Raw genomic sequence first — 17,589 nt, 5'->3', positions numbered from 1 at the left:
CTTCCCTCCCCTCTCTCCCCCTCTTTACCTCCTCACTCACCTCCCTTCTCTCTTCTCACCCCCTTCTTCTTCTACCATCAATCCTGTCTTCCACCCCCGCCCCCCCAACGCTCCCACCTTCACCTCCTCCTCCTCCTCCTCCTCCTCCTCCTCCTCCTCTGCCCGGCATGACGTGGGACCAGATCAAGGAACTGTGTTGCCGGGAGTAACGGGGATTGAGAGCGACGCGTTGGAATGCAACTCCAGCCGAGCCCCTGAGAACAGGAGGAGGAGGAGGACGAAGAGGAGGAGGAGGAGGTGGAGGAAGGGGAGATTGAGAGCAAGTATTTCCACTTCATCCCTGTGAAGTGTTCTCTCTCTTATCCTCTCTTTTTCTTGTCATTCTCTCCTCTTTCTGCTCCCCCCTTCTCTTGTCTGAAGACATTTTGGACTGCTTCCCTCCTCTCTCTCTGAAATGAGGCTGTTATGCTCCGTCTTTCTCCATCTTTTTGCAGCCCCGTCTCTCCTTATCTCCTCTCTGACTTTATTCACCTGTCTCCTCACTCATCTTTTACCTTCTACCACGTGCTTTAACTCGACTTGGCTTCTCCCTCTCTTTATTTTCTCCACTTTCTTGCCTGACTTTGGGGGTTCGTGTTTATCGGCCGTCGGTCAGGCTGTACAGCCAGCCGTCTGTTTGTCTGGCTGCTCGCAGTGTAAATGCCAGTGAAAGCGACAGGGGGAGAAGAGAGAGAGGGCAAACACACGGAGATGCAGATGGACACACACACACACATTGTCACACAGCTCCACACACACACACACACACACTCTCTCTCTCTCTCTCTACTTTATCAGCAGAATGAAAGTGCTTTCTGGCGGTATTTGAATGAGACAGAAAAGAGCCCTATTCAGCCCCTGTGCCCGGCTTTTATTAACACTGCGCGTCACTGAGGCGACATAAGCCTCCCCTCCCTCACACCCTCTGTCTGTCTCCACACACACACTCACACACAAGCAGAGGGAGGTCTCCTGTTCAGGTATGATGATGCCCCCTCCTTGCTTTTTTTTTTTTTTTCTTCTCCTCCTGTCCCTTTTCTCTCATCCCTCTTTTTTTCATTGGCTCCTCCTCACTCAGGGGCTTTTGTTACCTCACCCCCTCCTCCTCCTCCTCTCCTTTTCCACCACACCTCCCTCCCTCCCTCCACTCTCACTCACTCTCTCTCTCTCTCTCTCTCTCTCTCTCTCTCTCGGTTTGCTTCTGCCGCTGAATGGAAATACGCACAGATGCGTAAAGGGGCGATCAAACTCCACATATCCACCGGCGGCAGCGGCAGCATCACCGACCCCCTTCTCTCAGGACAAGAGGACTGATCAGGGAACAGACTACTATTTTGGACAATTGCTCAGGCCTCAAGCAGAAGCGATCACAAGCCTGGAAGCCCACCTGTTTGAACCCTGTTTGCTCGGATCACCCGGCGGGGCTGAGGAGCTCCAGCAGCCCGGACGCAGAGAGAGGAGGGACCCGCGGTGTCCCTGCTCGGATGCTTGGATGCTCCCTTCTTCTTCTTCTCCTTCTTTTTATGTTTTTTTTTTTTTTTTTTTTTTTTTACGAGCTGATGTTTCTAGTCTGTGGCGATCCAGAAATAGCAGCAGCCAGTCTAGAGGTTGAGTGAGGGAGCGTCTGACGAGGTTTATTTGCGGTAGTTGTTGTTTTCAGGGGAGAATTTTTGCCCGTTTTGTCTGATTATTATTATTTATTTTGTTTTTTTGTGCGTGAGTCTCTCTCGTCATTTCTATTTCGAGTTTCCAGCTTTGATGCCACTTAGTCTGCTGGAGTCGTACTAATTAGCGCCTTGATTGACAGCTCGGTAATTGGATTTATTTCATATCCGCTCCTTGAAGTTGTGAAGCCTCTTAAGGAGCGACAGGAATGGTTTCTCAGGCTTTATTTCTGTAGAAAACAATAATAACATACCTGCTGCAGACTTGATGGGATACTGGGGGGAGTTTATGCTAATTCTAATGCAGCCACTTTTACCAAATTCTCAGTCCTTTTTCAAGTCATTCCTGGAGCTTTGGGGCCCAACAGTGCAGGACAGAACAGGGTCTTATGCCTTACAGGCAGAAGTGAGGGAATATTTTACATTTCATGACTCTTTTTTTACACAAAATGTTCTCCCTTACTGCAGAATTGTCCCTCTTAATGAGTCTCAATCTGTTCTATAATCTACTTTTATAAATCTTGTGATTCAGGAATATTCCAGAAAAAAAGCGTCCGTGTGTGGCAGAGAGAGGAGGATGTCCACACTCATGATTAAAGGAAAGCAAGTTTTTTGTCCTGTGAAATATGTGGAATCACTGTCAGGTGTTTAAAAATGAGTTTGATTTTTTTTAAAAAGAAAAAAGAAAGAAAAAAAATTGTTAATCTGGATGAGTTTGCAGCATGTGGTGGACAACAGGTGCCACAGAGCCCATTGGTGGAGCAAATTATTTAAAGGAAGTTCATTTTTAATTCAATCCTAACAACTAGACTTACACTGGAACAACATGTAAAGTCGCAGCTGAAGAGGACAATCATGTTTGAACTGGAACGACTTTATCAAAAAAAATACTCTGACACTGGCTTTAAAGTTTAGAATATGTGCAGAGCTTATCAGTGCATGCCTCAAAATAAATTGGACTAAAATCCATTTATAATTGATGATTCTTTTGCATTTTCGACAAACTTTGTAACATTTCTTGTCTTTAGCTGTCCGTATGAGTGTTTCATTTCCTTTCTTTTATTTTGAAGGTCTAGACATCCACCAGGGGCACAGGTATGTGGACTATAGATGACAGCACTTGTTCTACTGTGTGTTATCTGTTCCCTATGAAAAACTAAAGGCAGATAAAGTGGTGTAGTAGCAACATAAAAGTATGTGTACATAGGGCAAAATGACGGACCTGTGCTGTAACCCACCATCCAAACAGGGACTTTCGGTGACTGCACCATCTAAAAGACTAGAGTAAGACGGTTAACAAATACAAAAATCCTGCACATCATTTGTACATCGTATACCAGGATAGTTCAGTCTGATCATCAAGAGCCGACAGCTGCACAGTTGGAAATCCAGCTGCCTTCGAGATGACAATGTAGGGATACAAAGCCCATTTCTGTTCTTTCTGTGTGGATGTCACACCTGTTGCCACACCTCAACACCGGCTGGCATCACCCATCCGTCATGATGCTCGTGCTTTTTCCCTCTGACTCACACAATGTGTTCTCTGGTCAGTCTGTTGATCGGTCCTTCGGTCCAGTATGAAGCTGTATTCCCAGTGTTCCCAGGATACCCAGTATACCCAGTATACAGTGTCATCTTCTATATGCACTCTGTCTTCCTCTCTTCACCTGCTGTTACCCTGTTTTCCAGTTTTGCAGGCCCTCAGGGATTTTATCTCAATGTCTTTCCATCTATCATCTGATTCTGTGTGTGTGTCTGTGCATGTGTGTGTGTCCTTGCTCTCAAAATCCAGTCTTCCCAATGCCCAGTGCGCTGTATGGCTTTTTATTCCTATCTGACTGTACTGATGGTTCATATAGGGATGGAAGCCATGCACCGCGCTGGGAGCACAGCGCACTAGACCATGGACTCAAGCCCTGTCACCTCACATACACACACATGCACACACACACGCACACACACACACACTACTATCAACTATATGTATAAATACACTCTCAAGAGCCCACATGCTCACAGGAGGCAATAAATGCATGCACACATGCAGGAGACCGTGAAGCGAAAACCTGTCACACAGTCACACGGAAATATGGATGCACATGCACTGCACACATAAACATACATTCATTTATGCGTATGCATGCAATAGGTATGCATATGTGTGGTGAATGCTTTATATACACACACAAACACACACACACACACTGAGGACAGAAATGGTCCCCTTGGTCCCATCAGGCCCCAACTGCAGTGAGTCAGTCTGAAGCTGTCTGACTGTATCAGCTGACAGACGGCTCTCTGAAGTGAAACACGCACATCTGCCACAGAATCCCAACGTGATCGATACGGATCACATCAAAGCAAAATGAAAATTAAATTGAACTGAAATAAACAGAATTGATTCAGATTCAAGAGGCAGAACTCGTTTCACACAGCCCCCTTTGCAGGATGACAAAATAAAAGAATTCATTCAGTCACGGTCTTTTAATTCATTCTTATTCAGGGTCCCAGTGGGATGGAGAGAGTATCCCAGCATGCACTGGGTGGAAGGAAATGGCTGACACACAGAGAGAAGACTACAGCCACATTCTCACGTCTGAGCCCTCCTGACAATATTGTGAGGAAACCTACGCCAAAGCGATGTGAATCAAATTGAAAATCGTTTTGTTAGTGAGGTGAGACTGACACATTGTGATGCTCCAGTTAGAAAAGCCTCAAAACAAAACAATATATTCATTATACCTTCATAACAGAGTAGAATCACATCAGTGTAGAGGCTTGTCACAGCAGCAAAGGACACATTTTCCATGGAAAATGAAGAAAAAGACTGGAACAAAACAAAAAAATGAAACATCACACTTCTGTCATGGTGTGAAATGGCCGTAAAATAGAATTGAAATAGAAATAGAGACTTAAATCTGTTACATCAGATGATCTGAAATAGGTGAAAACCTACAGCGACTAATCTGTTTGTGACTACTTATGGCAACTAAGCCAGGTGATTTTGCCGGATCTAGCCAGCCAATGTTGGCTAATGGTCTCATGTGCACACTGTGGATCCATTCACCATCATACTACACATACACATTCATATTACAACAGAATCAGTGCCACAAATCCCTAATATATGACTAATATGAGGTCCTCATGAATACTTTTGTCTAAACTGGACTGTGGCTCTGACCTTCAGTAAAGGACTACTGGTGGTTTTATATTGCTTTAGGTAAAGTTTACATCACACTGTAAATATGGCAACACCATTTTTCAAACCATACCATCCCAAAGTACTGAATATTTTTTAACCTTCCACTCTTCCCACATTTAAGGCTCCGTTCAAGACAGTGGGGTGTGAATATATTTTCCTGAAATCCTGACATTTTCTTCAGGTAATCCATCACATTGAACATTAGGTCCATTTTATCTACGGCAAAAACACATTATGATAAAGATATATTATCATAGTGTGGTCATGCAGGTGAAAGTGCAGACTGATTTTTATAAAGGTGGGCTGAAATCAGTAAAATGGCCTGTTCAGGTGCTCGAAGGAAACTGCAAAACTGAATTTATTGCATATGCTTAAAATGGTTTGCAGGAATGGTAGACATATATGATTAGTGCTAAATCAGATGAAATGTGCAAAATCTTTTAACAGCCTTGATGCCAGCTGGCTTTGGCAATGTGGATGTATAGACAGTTTTGTTACTGTCGGACTAATTTTGTATGCATCTGTCTGAATGCTTCAAAAATAAAAACAAACCTATTGTTGCCAGACAGTTGTGTAGCCGCCCACCATGACTGTCTCTTTTTATGAAACCCCATGAATGTAGTTATTAATGTGTCACTGCAAAAACTGTAACAGCTCAAGATGACATTTTTAATATCTGGAGTGTGTGGAGCTGGAACAGAGACAATGGCTTCCTCGGTGGCACGCCACATGTGAATACTTCCAGCTAAGCCTCACATATAGCACAACACCGCCGCTCAGTGTCCAAAATATGGTATTACATCGCTCAAGAACACGCCACACAATATATGTAAGGCTGCCCTTCAGTTAAGAAAGCGGAAGAGACAAAGAAAGTTTGTGTCAGCGTCAAAAGGTAAATACAGATGTTGGCGGTTTAAGAAGGTACATTGTGCCGCTTGGCGCTACTGCAATTAGCGGCGGAGAAGAAGACGAAGGAGCGGAAGTGACGTCAGAGTCCTGCCCACCAAAACAACCGGAGTGCAGTCTCTTGTGTTATGAAAGCTGCTGAGTGAAATGTTGAATAACTGCAGTTTCCTCGCCTTTACACAACACCATGTGCGGAGCTGAGGGACTTCCGCCGGTCTAGTTTTGCCAAACGATATTTAAAGAAATACATTTTGCTTTGTAAAAGTTTGAGAAAGGACAGAAAGGCGACATGGCGAAGCGGAGAGAGTGTGCAGTGACTGAGGCCGACAGCGTTACAAAGAAACTGAAGCAGGTGTTGAAGGAGAAGAGCAGCGGGGCGAAAGCTAGAGCGAAGAAGAAAGATGCAGGTATGAAAAGTCCTGCTATTTACTAAGAAATTCATTGCGACTAAATTATTTTCCTCCCTGTTTGCCTCCAGAAATAAATGGGAAACCCACATTTAGCTTGCTAACTAGTGCAGTAGTGACTATGTTTATGTGACTGAGTAACTCCGAGTTTATGGATAATAAAGTTACTTGATTTGAATAAGAATACACTTTATATCTCCTTCTAAATGCATTCTGTTAGATTGTTTTTATACGACTGTAACGCTAAGATCAATATAGACTAGAGTTATCACATGAAATCATGGAGCCTACACTGTCATTATAATTTATGTTGGTTGTGTTGGTTCAGTGATACAGATCAATGACTGAAACATCAGCTATAAACTGATATATTTTCCCAATATATGTATATATTGTGACAAAACATAGTTTAATTCCATACATTTTTTTGTTGTAACCTGTCACACAGAAGCTGTCATCAGACAAAAGTCTTCACATATGCTAAAACACAACCTCTTGTTTTTTAACAACACATTTTTTTGAATAATTCATTTGGACACAAAATTTTGTGAGATAATAACGTATACAAATATATTATCATAAAACTGTTCTGACAGTCCAGCCCTAAAGAGCAGTGATTCATTTGGAGAGAATTCACCAATCTTATTAAGGCCTCATCATGTGGCGTTCATCTTTGTAAATTGCTTCAACGGTGGAAAATGCACACATTTTCAGTGTTGTTTCAGTTGTGTTCATACATACATACGGCTTGTTTTGTTATTGTTGCCGCCAAATACACACTTTTCATGCAACCAAAGTGCAGGTGCATGTATGGGTGATGTGCCAGGTCACTGGAGTGGATCTGCTGGCCCAGATACACATCTGTGCTCCACTTCATCAAAACATGTTTTTTTTAGTTTCAGTAAGCTTGAGACCAGAGGACTATTTCTGTCCTGAGTGTGTGTCTGTTTAAATCATGCACCTTAATTTGCATTATTCTCATCCATCAGTAACTGCGTGTTGCATTAGTGTATCTTAATCCAGCTGGTCTGTCTACCTCTCTCAATTTGCTGGTATGTCTTAATTCAAGTATTTCTGTATCTGTCTCTCTGCTCTTGTCACATTTTTTGAATGCACATTAGGCTTAGCTGTACTTAATTCAGAAAGTCTAGCAGCAGCAGCAGCGGCATTATGCAAATATGCTCTTTCTATTGTGTCTGAGCTGCAGCATTATTGATACCAAGCTGCATGCTCAACAAATGAGGCTATGGTTGAGATGATCGGTAGCCTGCCTTTCATGTCTTATGACAAGTGATTCATTAACTATGATTCTCATAAACTGCTCTGCTTCTTCTTGTGAAGGGGACCTCAACAACCACCACTGTTCTGTTTGATTTCTTTTTATTAGTGTTTACTTATCTTTGGCTTTTAATCTAGAAAACGATCTTTGATCCTGTGACCTCTCGCCAGAAACTCTAAAGCTTGAGCTCCGTCTTCTATGGACTAAAAACGGCACCACTTTATTATTTCTAAACAAATTTCTTCTTGAGTGTTTCCCCAGGGCTCACAATATAAAACGGCAAGATAGTCTGTGATGGGGATCTTGCTTGTTTAGGGTGATTAAACTTCTGGTTTGCATTAATATGGTTGCGCTTCATTGCTTCTAAATATAGCAGCTTTAAATTATAACAGTTTCAACTGTAAAAGGCCAAAAGTGACAAGTAGAAGAATGCTAATGAAACTACTGTCTTTTTACTCACAGCAGCTTAAAACCATTTCCCTCCATCTGTCCCTCCAGGTAATGGCATGACAGGGGAAGAGAAGCTTGAGAGGAAGGTCAAACCCAAACCACGGTCCTCCAAAAAACAAGCAACGTCCACAACAGCCACTACTGTCAAAGCCAGTAAATACTTCCAGTCACCAGTGAAGGAGGAGGAGACTGATAGTGAGGATGACTTTGACATGGTGACCTCACCACCACCTACGGGTAGAGTGAACGCCAAGAAAACAGAGAAAGAAGAGGAAAAAGAAGAAGAAGAAGAGGAGGAGGACAGTGAGGAGGATGACGATGATGATTGGGAGGAAGTGGAGGGTAAGTGACAGATTAGTAGAAAACAGCACAACATATTTCTATCTCTTTTTAATTGCAAAGTGAGAAAGTGGGAGAATATTGTTTTTATGAGGCGCATAGCATGTTTGGAGGAAAGAGGCAAACGAAAGTGACAAAGTCATTGAGTGTGTGTTGTGCTGATCAGAGCTGGAGGAGCCACTGGGTCCAGTTGAACCACCAGAACCCATACTGCCCTCTCAGTCGGTTGAGATAGAGATCGAGACCCCAGAAGTCAGAAAAAAGTAAGTGGATGCTTGTGCATGTTTATATACTGAAGATACATATGAAAGATTATTTTTCCAAAGTGTTACTTATTATTTTATTTGTATTACTTAACTCTAATAATCATAATTTCGTACTGGCCAGGCAAAAGAGGAAGGCGGAGTTTGAGTCATATCTGAGGCGGATGATGAACCGATACCAGAAGGACCTGCTAATAGACACACACAAGGTGAAAACACACAGATTGCACCCAGCTGTTCACTTTAACGCTCTTTCCGAATCCTGTGTCTGATTTGAAGTCACCACTATGGGATTTCAGTCATTACAAACCTCTAATTGGTCTCTCAGGTCCACCTCATGTGCCTGATAGCTGGTGGGATGTTCCGCAACCGTCTGTGCAGTGAACCAGACCTGCTGGCCATCACTCTGTCACTGCTGCCCGCCCACTACGGCATGGTCGCCAAGGAACGCATCGACCAAAACTACCTCTCCGGACTGCTCAAATGGTGTGTGCTTGTTAAATATGAAATCTGACTTGTTTAGTAGTGTCTGAAGCTCCAGAGTCACTAATCTCAACTCATCAGTTATGATTAACTAGGTGTAAGCACCACTGTATTTTTTATTTCCGTTTTCCTCTCTCTTCTTCCCTTCTAGGTTTAGAGCAACGTTCACCCTCAACCCCAGTCTTCCCTATGAGGAGCGTCAGGACCCCCGCGGTCTGCTGGAGAGACGGCTGGCCAGCCTGTCAGCCAGAAACCACCAGGAAATGACACATGTTGGTATTTTGGCACAAAACTAGTACATTTCATGAAGTAAAATGCAATGTTTGAGTTTCAAAGGTTGAATAAAGTGAATGAAATAACTGCAGATTTAAATTAGCAAGATAACTCTGGTACAATGTATCAAATGGCCACATTTATGTTTAATATTGTACAAAGTCCCTCTATAAATTGAATATATAAAATAATTCACACACTCCTGTGTGTTTTGTGTTTCCTGCAGCTGTTCCTGTTGGTCCTGAGGTCTCTGCAGCTCTTCTGCCGATTGGTTTTTTCTTTGCAGCCGATTCCTTTCAAACCTCCTTCAGCCAAGGTATACTGACAATCTGTTACTGAGCCCTTTAGAGGATGCTGATATAATTACAGCAGCCACACTGTCAAGGGCTGAACTCTGTACAAATGTGATTCATACAGCATTATGGTTTAATGTCAACAAAACAAAGCAAAGAGCTGTCATTGAAATCAAGTTAATGTTATTTTTTCACATGTATCTATATATTTTACCTAAATGTTTTACCCATTTGTCAGTTACTTTTAGCCAACAGTTCTCTGCTAGCTTGCTAAATAGTTTTCATGCAATATCTCAAATGCGACCAAAGTGTTCATAAGACACAGCTGACTCCATCTGTGGTTATTTTCTCATTAATCAAACTGTAATTTCTATACTTTTAAATTAATTGAAATACTACAATATTTACCCTTTGGTACGCCTGGATTGGATATCAGTGGTCTACACTCTTCAGAAGTTATGTCTGTTAAATGTTTCAATAGTTTAATTTCAAGAGTCACTTTAAAAAAGCTGATCAGTGGAGGGACAAAAATAACCTCTCTACAAACTATTGCCTCTTCTTTCATTATGTCTGTATATCACAGACTGATTACACATTATTGGCTCGTATTTGTGTTCTTATACACATAATCTAATTCGCTTTTTGTCCTTTCTCCAGGGCAAAGGGGCAAAAACATCTGCTGGTGCTGGAAAGAGCAACACAAGCCAGGATACCTCCAAGACCAGCTCCCCTGAGCAGAAGGTCTCTCCTGGCACCAAGAGACCAGCAGGAGGAGGGAAAACCAAAGGAGAAAGAGGAGGAAAGAAAGTAAAGAGGAATGAAATAAAGGAGGAGGATGTGGAGGAAGAGGAGAAGACTATAACATCAGGAGGGCAGAGGCCAAAGAACTCAAAACGCCGCAGCATTGCCTCAAAAGTCAGCTACAAGGAGGAAAGCAACAGTGAAGGGGAGGGGCTTAGCGATGAGGAAGAATTTCAGGTCACCAGTGATGAGGAGGACAGTGCGGATTCAGAGAGTGAGGCTAAATCTACAAAAAAGAAGGGAAAAGGGAAGAGTAAAGCCAAAGAGACAAAGAGCAAGAACACTGCAGCTCCAAAGAGAAGGAGTGGTGGAGGAAAAAAACAGGTAAAAGAGGAGGAAGAGGAGTGGGAGGATGAGGAGGAACAAGAGGATGAGGGAGAAGGAACGATGAGCAATGGAACAAAGCGAAGGAGTGGGAAAAAGAAGCAGGGACCTGGAGCGGATGAGTGGTTGGAGGTGTATCTGGACAAAAGTTCTTCCTGGGTTTGCGTGGATGTGGAGCACGGCGTCGGGATGCCTCACCTCTGCTCCCAGAATGCAACAGCGCCGCTGATGTATGTGGTGTCGGTGGACGGGGACGGGTTTTTGAAGGACCTGGGAAGGAAGTACGACCCCACCTGGATGACGTCGTCCAGGAAGAGGCGGGTGGATGAAGAATGGTGGGAGGAAACACTCGAGCCTTTTCTGGGACCCGAGTACGACAGGGACCTACAAGAGGACAAGGAGGTGAGACAGACAGACATGTAGTCATGCAGACAGACAGGCTGACTTGACAAAAGAGACAGATCTAAAGACTTAATTTTTAGACATACATTCAACCTCCAACACATCTCAAGCACACAGAAACTTATTTATTACTCTAATTTTTTTTTTCTTAATTTTTTAGAGATACTTTTTTTTCATAGATGGTGCAATAATCACAGAGAATATTGTGTATTTTATTGTGTTTTATGCAGTTCTGGATCAACAAAGAGTATAGTCTGGTCCAAAGCATGAAAACATTTGATCTCTTTGCCTACTGAAGTAAAAACTTGAACTCATTTCAGTACATAAAAGATCTCTCTTTGTGCACAAAGAGCTTCTTATTCTCTGAACTGGTTCAACGTTATACTTTTAATACTAAGCATCGTCTCTCTGTGTTTTCCCCATATTTGGCCTCCTAGCTCCAGAACAAGCTGCTGAACAAACCGCTGCCCATCTCAGTCGGGGAGTATAAGAACCACCCACTATACGCCTTAAGGAGGCACCTGCTGAAATATGAAGCTATCTACCCCTCAACAGCCACTGTACTGGGATACTGCAGGGGAGAGCCGGTGTACTCCAGGTCAGTAGTAAAACAATATACATTTAAGTCAATAACTTAACACTGCATGACATGCTATGTAGATTCTAATCTGGGAATGCTGATTTGTAAAAGACTATGAAAGGGAAAGTGGCAGACCTCTTATTTGTAGTGAAGTCAGTGGCTGTGTATTTTATTTACGGGTTGAGCAAAAAGCACCTGAATGTTGCATGAGTTTTGATCTTCGGGAGGTTAGATCAGCTCATTGTGTGATTCATTGGCTGCGTGCGCTGGAACATCAGCTCAATCGGGACACAGCTAATGTCGACCTGTTTTGAGCATCAGTGTCCACCTGATGGTGCTGTTTGATTACTGATACCGTCTTGTGCTTGAAGCCGTTGTATCCATCTGCAGATATTGATCAGCTAGCTGTGAATTACATCTACCTTTGTTGTTGATGATTGATGTTTGTTAGGCGCTTTTCACACTTAATGAAATGAACCAAAAGACATTGAGTCTGTGCTGGGCTAAAGCCAAGAGCAGAACATTACATTCTTGAACAAATGAGAATTTCTGCATGATAAATAAAACAATTTCTCGTTATTCTTATCATGTGTAAATCTTCTCTCTATTCAGGGATTGTGTGCACACCCTCCACTCCAGAGACACGTGGCTGAAAGAAGCACGAACTGTCAGACTAGGAGAGGAACCATACAAGGTGAGAGAGAATACTACTCTCAAATGTCTTATTTGTTTCTCTTGTTTTTTTTTCCTCTTCCATCCACCTTCTCTTCTTATAGTTTGCGTCGGTGTTGGCTTTTATTCCCTTCAAACTCAATCTCCTCTAGACTCTGCTGACAGTTTTGATTTACATGATTCGTTGACTGAGGGTAACAAAAAAAGAGGAACAACTTCAGGAACCGTTAACCACAGAATGAAAACTTGGTCACAATCTACTCATTTAAATGTAAATAAAACACCACTCCTCCATCATAGATTTCCTCCTAACATTAAACTGGATGAGGTCTGTTTGATTTGAGCTGTGAAAATGACAATTGACGTCCAGTGTATAATTTGTAGGCAAACAATTGCATTGAGGTTCAACAGAGCAGGTTTTACATCACTGTGTAGCGTATTATTTAGTTTTGAGAGGAAACGTACTTGTTTTTCTGCATTGTAGAGACAGATTTTCAGACAAGCAACTCATGATATGCAGCACTTCCCTCTGATGGTCAAATATATTCTCTGTCACACGGATCAGATAGTTCTTTTGCATATCGTTCAATCTTAATAGCAGGGCACAGTTATCATTGCCTCTGGATCTAAAACTTGAATGTGTGAATTGTTTATGATTAAGATAAAAACAGTTTTTGTGAGCCATGCAAAACCAGCTACACACTGAACAACATAAAATTCAAATCACTGTGTTCAGTTGTTGTATGATTTGAACTGAGTAGATGGTAAGACATGCCTCTGTGCTGCTTTCTTTCAGATGGTGAAGGGCTTCTCTAATCGTTCCCGTAAGGCCAGGATGGCATCTGAGGCAAAGAATGAGAATGACCTGGCTCTGTTTGGAGAATGGCAGACTGAAGACTACCAGCCACCTTTAGCTGTGGATGGGAAGGTAACTGTCTTATAACTTGTGAGGAATTGAGGTCACTGTGGTGGCAAATATTAGGATGCAGCAGACAAAATGGAACACACATTTCATAAACGACCAATAATTTTAGAAGAAACTGTGAATGCGTGTTAAGGAATCAGAGGTGAAAAATAGTGACTCATGCACATCACATCAAGTTACCAAAGCTGAAAGTTTTACAACAGTTTTTTTTTTTACATGTTTTCTGTGTCTGTTTCCTTCAGGTTCCCCGTAACGACTACGGTAACGTCTACCTCTTTAAGCCCTGTATGTTGCCGGTGGGTTGTGTTCACCTCAAGCTGCCCAACCTGCACCGCGTGGCCAGGAAGCTAGACCTCGACGCCGCCCCCGCGGTTACAGGCTTTGACTTCCATGGAGGATACTCACACGCTGTGTAAGACAACACTGTTTGAACTCCCAGCTGGGAAGGGATCAGTTAAACACAAGGAAGTAGACGAATGTCATCAGTACAGAAGCCTGTCAGTGGCTTTTGTCTCAGGGTTTAATAGCTGCACTGTATTCATTGTGTCTGAATTAATGAATTTTTTTTACTGCAAATAGTAGTTTACTGTTGACTATGGCTTTTAATGCTTAATTTTTTTTCATATCAAAGCTACAACAGTTGCTCGCTAATTTCAGCTTTACTGTTCTTAAATAAGTATGTTTTCATGTCATTGGTTTGTTTTGAGTTACACATATTGTCAGAAAACTTCTGATACAGTCCCAGTCGATTTATTATCTTTTTTTGCTGTTACTATAGTTCTGTTAGGTACTCAGGAAAATCCCTTTTGTCGTTCTTTCTATTTGTTCTGTTGCATAGTTTGGTGTGAATATTCAAAATGATCAAACACCTCAAAGTAAGTCTATAGTTACCTCAACTACTACTAAGAAAGTCAGAAAATCAAAGCAGTGGTTATAAAAACATGTTGAATTCATGGAAAAAAATAATATTTTTTTCACTTTGTTTCAGGACTGACGGGTACATTGTGTGTGAGGAGCATGAGGAGATTCTCCGAGCGGCCTGGGTGGAAGATCAAGAGCTTCAGAAACAGAAGGAGAGAGAGGTGTGTGTGTGTGTGTGTGTGTGTGTTTTTTTTTAATTTATTTTTTTAACTCGTTTAATGACATGCATGACTGATTTTTCATTGAAGGTGAGAGCATAAGTTATCATGAATCGGCTAACTTTCAAGTTAAAGCAAAACCAGTTTTTAAAACCAAAAAAACGCAACACCTTTTCTTCACTTCTTTCCAGAAAAGAGAAAAGAGGGCAACCTCTAACTGGACTCTGCTGGTAAAGGGGCTCCTGATCAGAGAGCGGCTTAAACAGCGCTACGGCAAGAAGAACCAGGGTTTGGGCAGCCTCGCTCAAGGAGAGGAGACTGGTGGGCTTTCGTCTGACGAGGAGGTGGTTGAAGGTGGAAGTCCTGGAGCTAAGACTGCCTCTGAAACTCTGGCCATGTCCTGGCCCCAGAACAGACAAGCCGAGGAGGACGGAGGGGGCGTCAGTGGACTGAAGAAGAAGACAACAACAAAACGGGAAAAGAAAGGACAAGAGAAACATATGTTCCCCTTTGAGAAAGTGTGATGTCGACGATCCAAAACCACACTACGGTTGATTACACTCTGCTCTCAAAAAAGCACTTAACTGACTGCTCCTGATATTTGCTTTGGAAGATGTCCATATACCATGAAAGTAGGATAAAGTGTGTCTCGGGTGGAACAGATTTGAAATCAATTTTGCTAGTTTGGTCAACACTGGAACCTTTGAGTGCAACACTATAAGCAGGAGAGGAAGACTGAAAGAAGGAAGAAAAAAGGGGGAATTGCCCTGGAGATTGATCTCTTTCTTCCAGTCGTGGTGATTGATGCATTAAACCTGCTCGGTCACCATCAGCTCATTTGCTGTTTTGTCAGCTTTTTGTATAAGAGCTCAACAGAGATTCAGTACATGGCAAGACATGTTGACACACGTACCCTTGTGCAGAACAGACCCAAGTTAGAGAGAACAAACTCTATATGAATGTGAGATCAGGGAAGTGTCCTTACAGTTTCATATATGTGTAAACGTGACATAAAGACACACTGCTGGACTCCTGTGACACGTTCAGCCATCTTGCAAGTATTAAATCTGCTGAATGCTCCAGACCTCGACCAGTTCAGTGCTGGTTTGAGCCTGCTGGTCATGGTTTCCATTTCAGTTCAGCACACAGAACAGCACGCACAGCTTTTGCTGACTTGAACTGATGGATTGTGTCACGAGTAAACACCCCATGTATAAACAACACTACAAACAATAGAGCTAATAAACATATTTCCCATGGCTTGTAGTGGCCAAATGGAGATGGAAAACTGCCAGCACTTAAAAAGCTGTGATCTCCACTACTAGCTACTGTCTCATTTCATCCCATTCCTTTAAAACAGGTCTCCCTGACTGGACATTGTGACTGGCTCGACTGTTCACCATGTAACCTGACACCATGAAAAAAGAAACTTGTACTGATGTTGTTAAGGGAAAACTTCGTATCTCCTGGTTGTCACATTTTCAACAAACACAGCCTTGTTTGTAGCTACGGAGCTGTGATGAGTCAATTGTGACAGTTTTGGGTATTAAATGTTGAGGTTAACACACGAAAAATCACTTAACTGCAGATAAGAAGTTACTAATTGATTCCTCACTCACACATTCTTGCTGTATTCTGTCACAGTCTCTATCTATTTCACATTTATGTCTGTAGACGTGTTAAGATGATCGCTGTAGTTAAAATAGTAAACAATTTGTATGAAACATTTTCTTAAAGTAAAAAGCAAAGCAACCTAAATTAATGTTGTAGTCTATCTTTTTAAGTACTTTTTGCTATCTGTGTTTGCTTTTGCTACATTTATTGGACTTCTTATAAAACACAATTTTAGATTGATCAAATCGAGCATAAGAAATAGTAAAAATCTTGCATTAAAATTTTCCACGTGTCCAACAGTCACAGGTTCAGAACAAATATAATGTTCAGCAGGGCTTTAATTCTCTTTGCTTTCACATTTCCTTCCTCATTTGACCATGAGGGGATTTTTGACTGAAGGCCACCAAAACAGATTACCCAGTGTTCTTAGCAGGAGTCAATGACGCACACAACCAGTTTTCCAAACATAATTTCCATCTACTACTTTAATACTGGCAGCAATGTTTGTCTGTGTGTGTGTGTGTTGGTACATCTGCACGTTTATTTTACCTTCAAAAAAACAATCATGCTACATGAAGTCTTAATGATTTCTGACTAGGTTTGAACATGTCAAGTAAATTTCACAGACATTCCTTACACTGAAAATTCACAAATAATATTTTGAATATTTTTTTTATATGTATTTGTGCATCAGTAAAAAGTGACAGAGCTGTTGTGAACTTTGCGTTTTGCATTAGATGCTGATGCATCTTCCTCCTCAGAAATTCAAGACCAATTACCAATGCATTAACCCAAGGTGCTCGACCCTCTGCTTCTCTCATGCACAGAGAGGGTAATGCATTGTTTATAAAGCTATCGGTCCTATATCTTGTGAGCTAAAACACTTTGAGTTTCCATCCAGTTGTAGAGCTGCAGGACACACAGTTACAGTCCAACCTAGGCAAATTATGGGCAAGGGAAACTACAGCAGGAGCAGTTTAGACCTGCAGATTTTTGATATGTCTAAAATGTTGAAGTTGCTTTAAGAAATTTACACTAACCCACATGTGAGGTAATGATGTTACACAGCATTAAGGCTTTGTTGAAGTAAACATATTTCAGCATCATACTGGGCTGAAGATGTGTTTGTGATGTTGTTTACCCGAGAGCCTGAACACAAATCATGGTCCAACTGTGCCATGGACTACCTGGTCAAAGAATCAGTTTGTTATAAGGGTTAAACTAGCCAAAAAGTAACTATTCTATAACACTGGCAAATACATTGTTTTATAGAGAGTTAAAAAAAAACATAACCACAGACTATAGGAGGACTAAAACCTCTGCAGCCCTCAAAATGTGGTTGTTAAAGGGATTTTGGGTGTGCCATTTTAGGAAGAGAAAATGTTGCAACATTCATACGATGATGAAATATAATGGGATGTCTGTAGTGTGGGGAAATGGCATTGGGGAAGAAGAGACTTTGCAAACATTTTTCCTTCTGTTTTTTGCCATTTAGACGTGTGTATACATACAGTACACTGAGAAGTAAGAATGGCCATAAAGTGATTTAAAAGCCTGATAGTCTGCAACTAATTTGGTAAACTGGTTGTTT

At 41.8% G+C, this 17,589-nt stretch overlaps 1 protein-coding gene across 1 annotated transcript; it reads left to right on the top strand.

Moving 5' to 3' along the window:
• The first annotated feature begins 5,955 nt into the window (after positions 1-5,955).
• Positions 5,956-15,216, top strand: xpc (xeroderma pigmentosum, complementation group C). The gene is made up of 14 exons (XM_073471058.1): positions 5,956-6,221; positions 7,999-8,292; positions 8,456-8,552; positions 8,677-8,761; positions 8,881-9,038; positions 9,187-9,307; positions 9,535-9,624; positions 10,259-11,128; positions 11,566-11,726; positions 12,321-12,402; positions 13,177-13,308; positions 13,548-13,717; positions 14,294-14,387; positions 14,576-15,216. The coding sequence occupies exons 1-14, from the start codon at positions 6,104-6,106 to the stop codon at positions 14,906-14,908; spliced, it is 2,805 nt and encodes a 934-aa protein (XP_073327159.1). The 5' UTR covers positions 5,956-6,103; the 3' UTR covers positions 14,909-15,216.
• Positions 15,217-17,589: the final 2,373 nt, after the last annotated feature.

Source organism: Pagrus major, chromosome 7, assembly GCF_040436345.1.
Source record: "Pagrus major chromosome 7, Pma_NU_1.0".
NCBI classification, from domain to species: Eukaryota; Metazoa; Chordata; class Actinopteri; order Spariformes; family Sparidae; genus Pagrus; species Pagrus major.
This window is presented reverse-complemented; position numbering and strand designations above follow the sequence as displayed.

What these genes read in the sequence shown, in the direction of transcription:
- xpc (XM_073471058.1), top strand. Translation starts at nt 6,104, where the DNA reads ATGGCGAAGCGGAGAGAGTGTGCAGTGACTGAGGCCGACAGCGTTACA. An exon ending in TGATTGGGAGGAAGTGGAGG is followed by an intron (nt 8,293 to 8,455) that starts GTAAGTGACAGA and finishes TGTGCTGATCAG; the next exon opens with AGCTGGAGGAGCCACTGGGT. An exon ending in CTCTCCGGACTGCTCAAATG is followed by an intron (nt 9,039 to 9,186) that starts GTGTGTGCTTGT and finishes CTTCCCTTCTAG; the next exon opens with GTTTAGAGCAACGTTCACCC.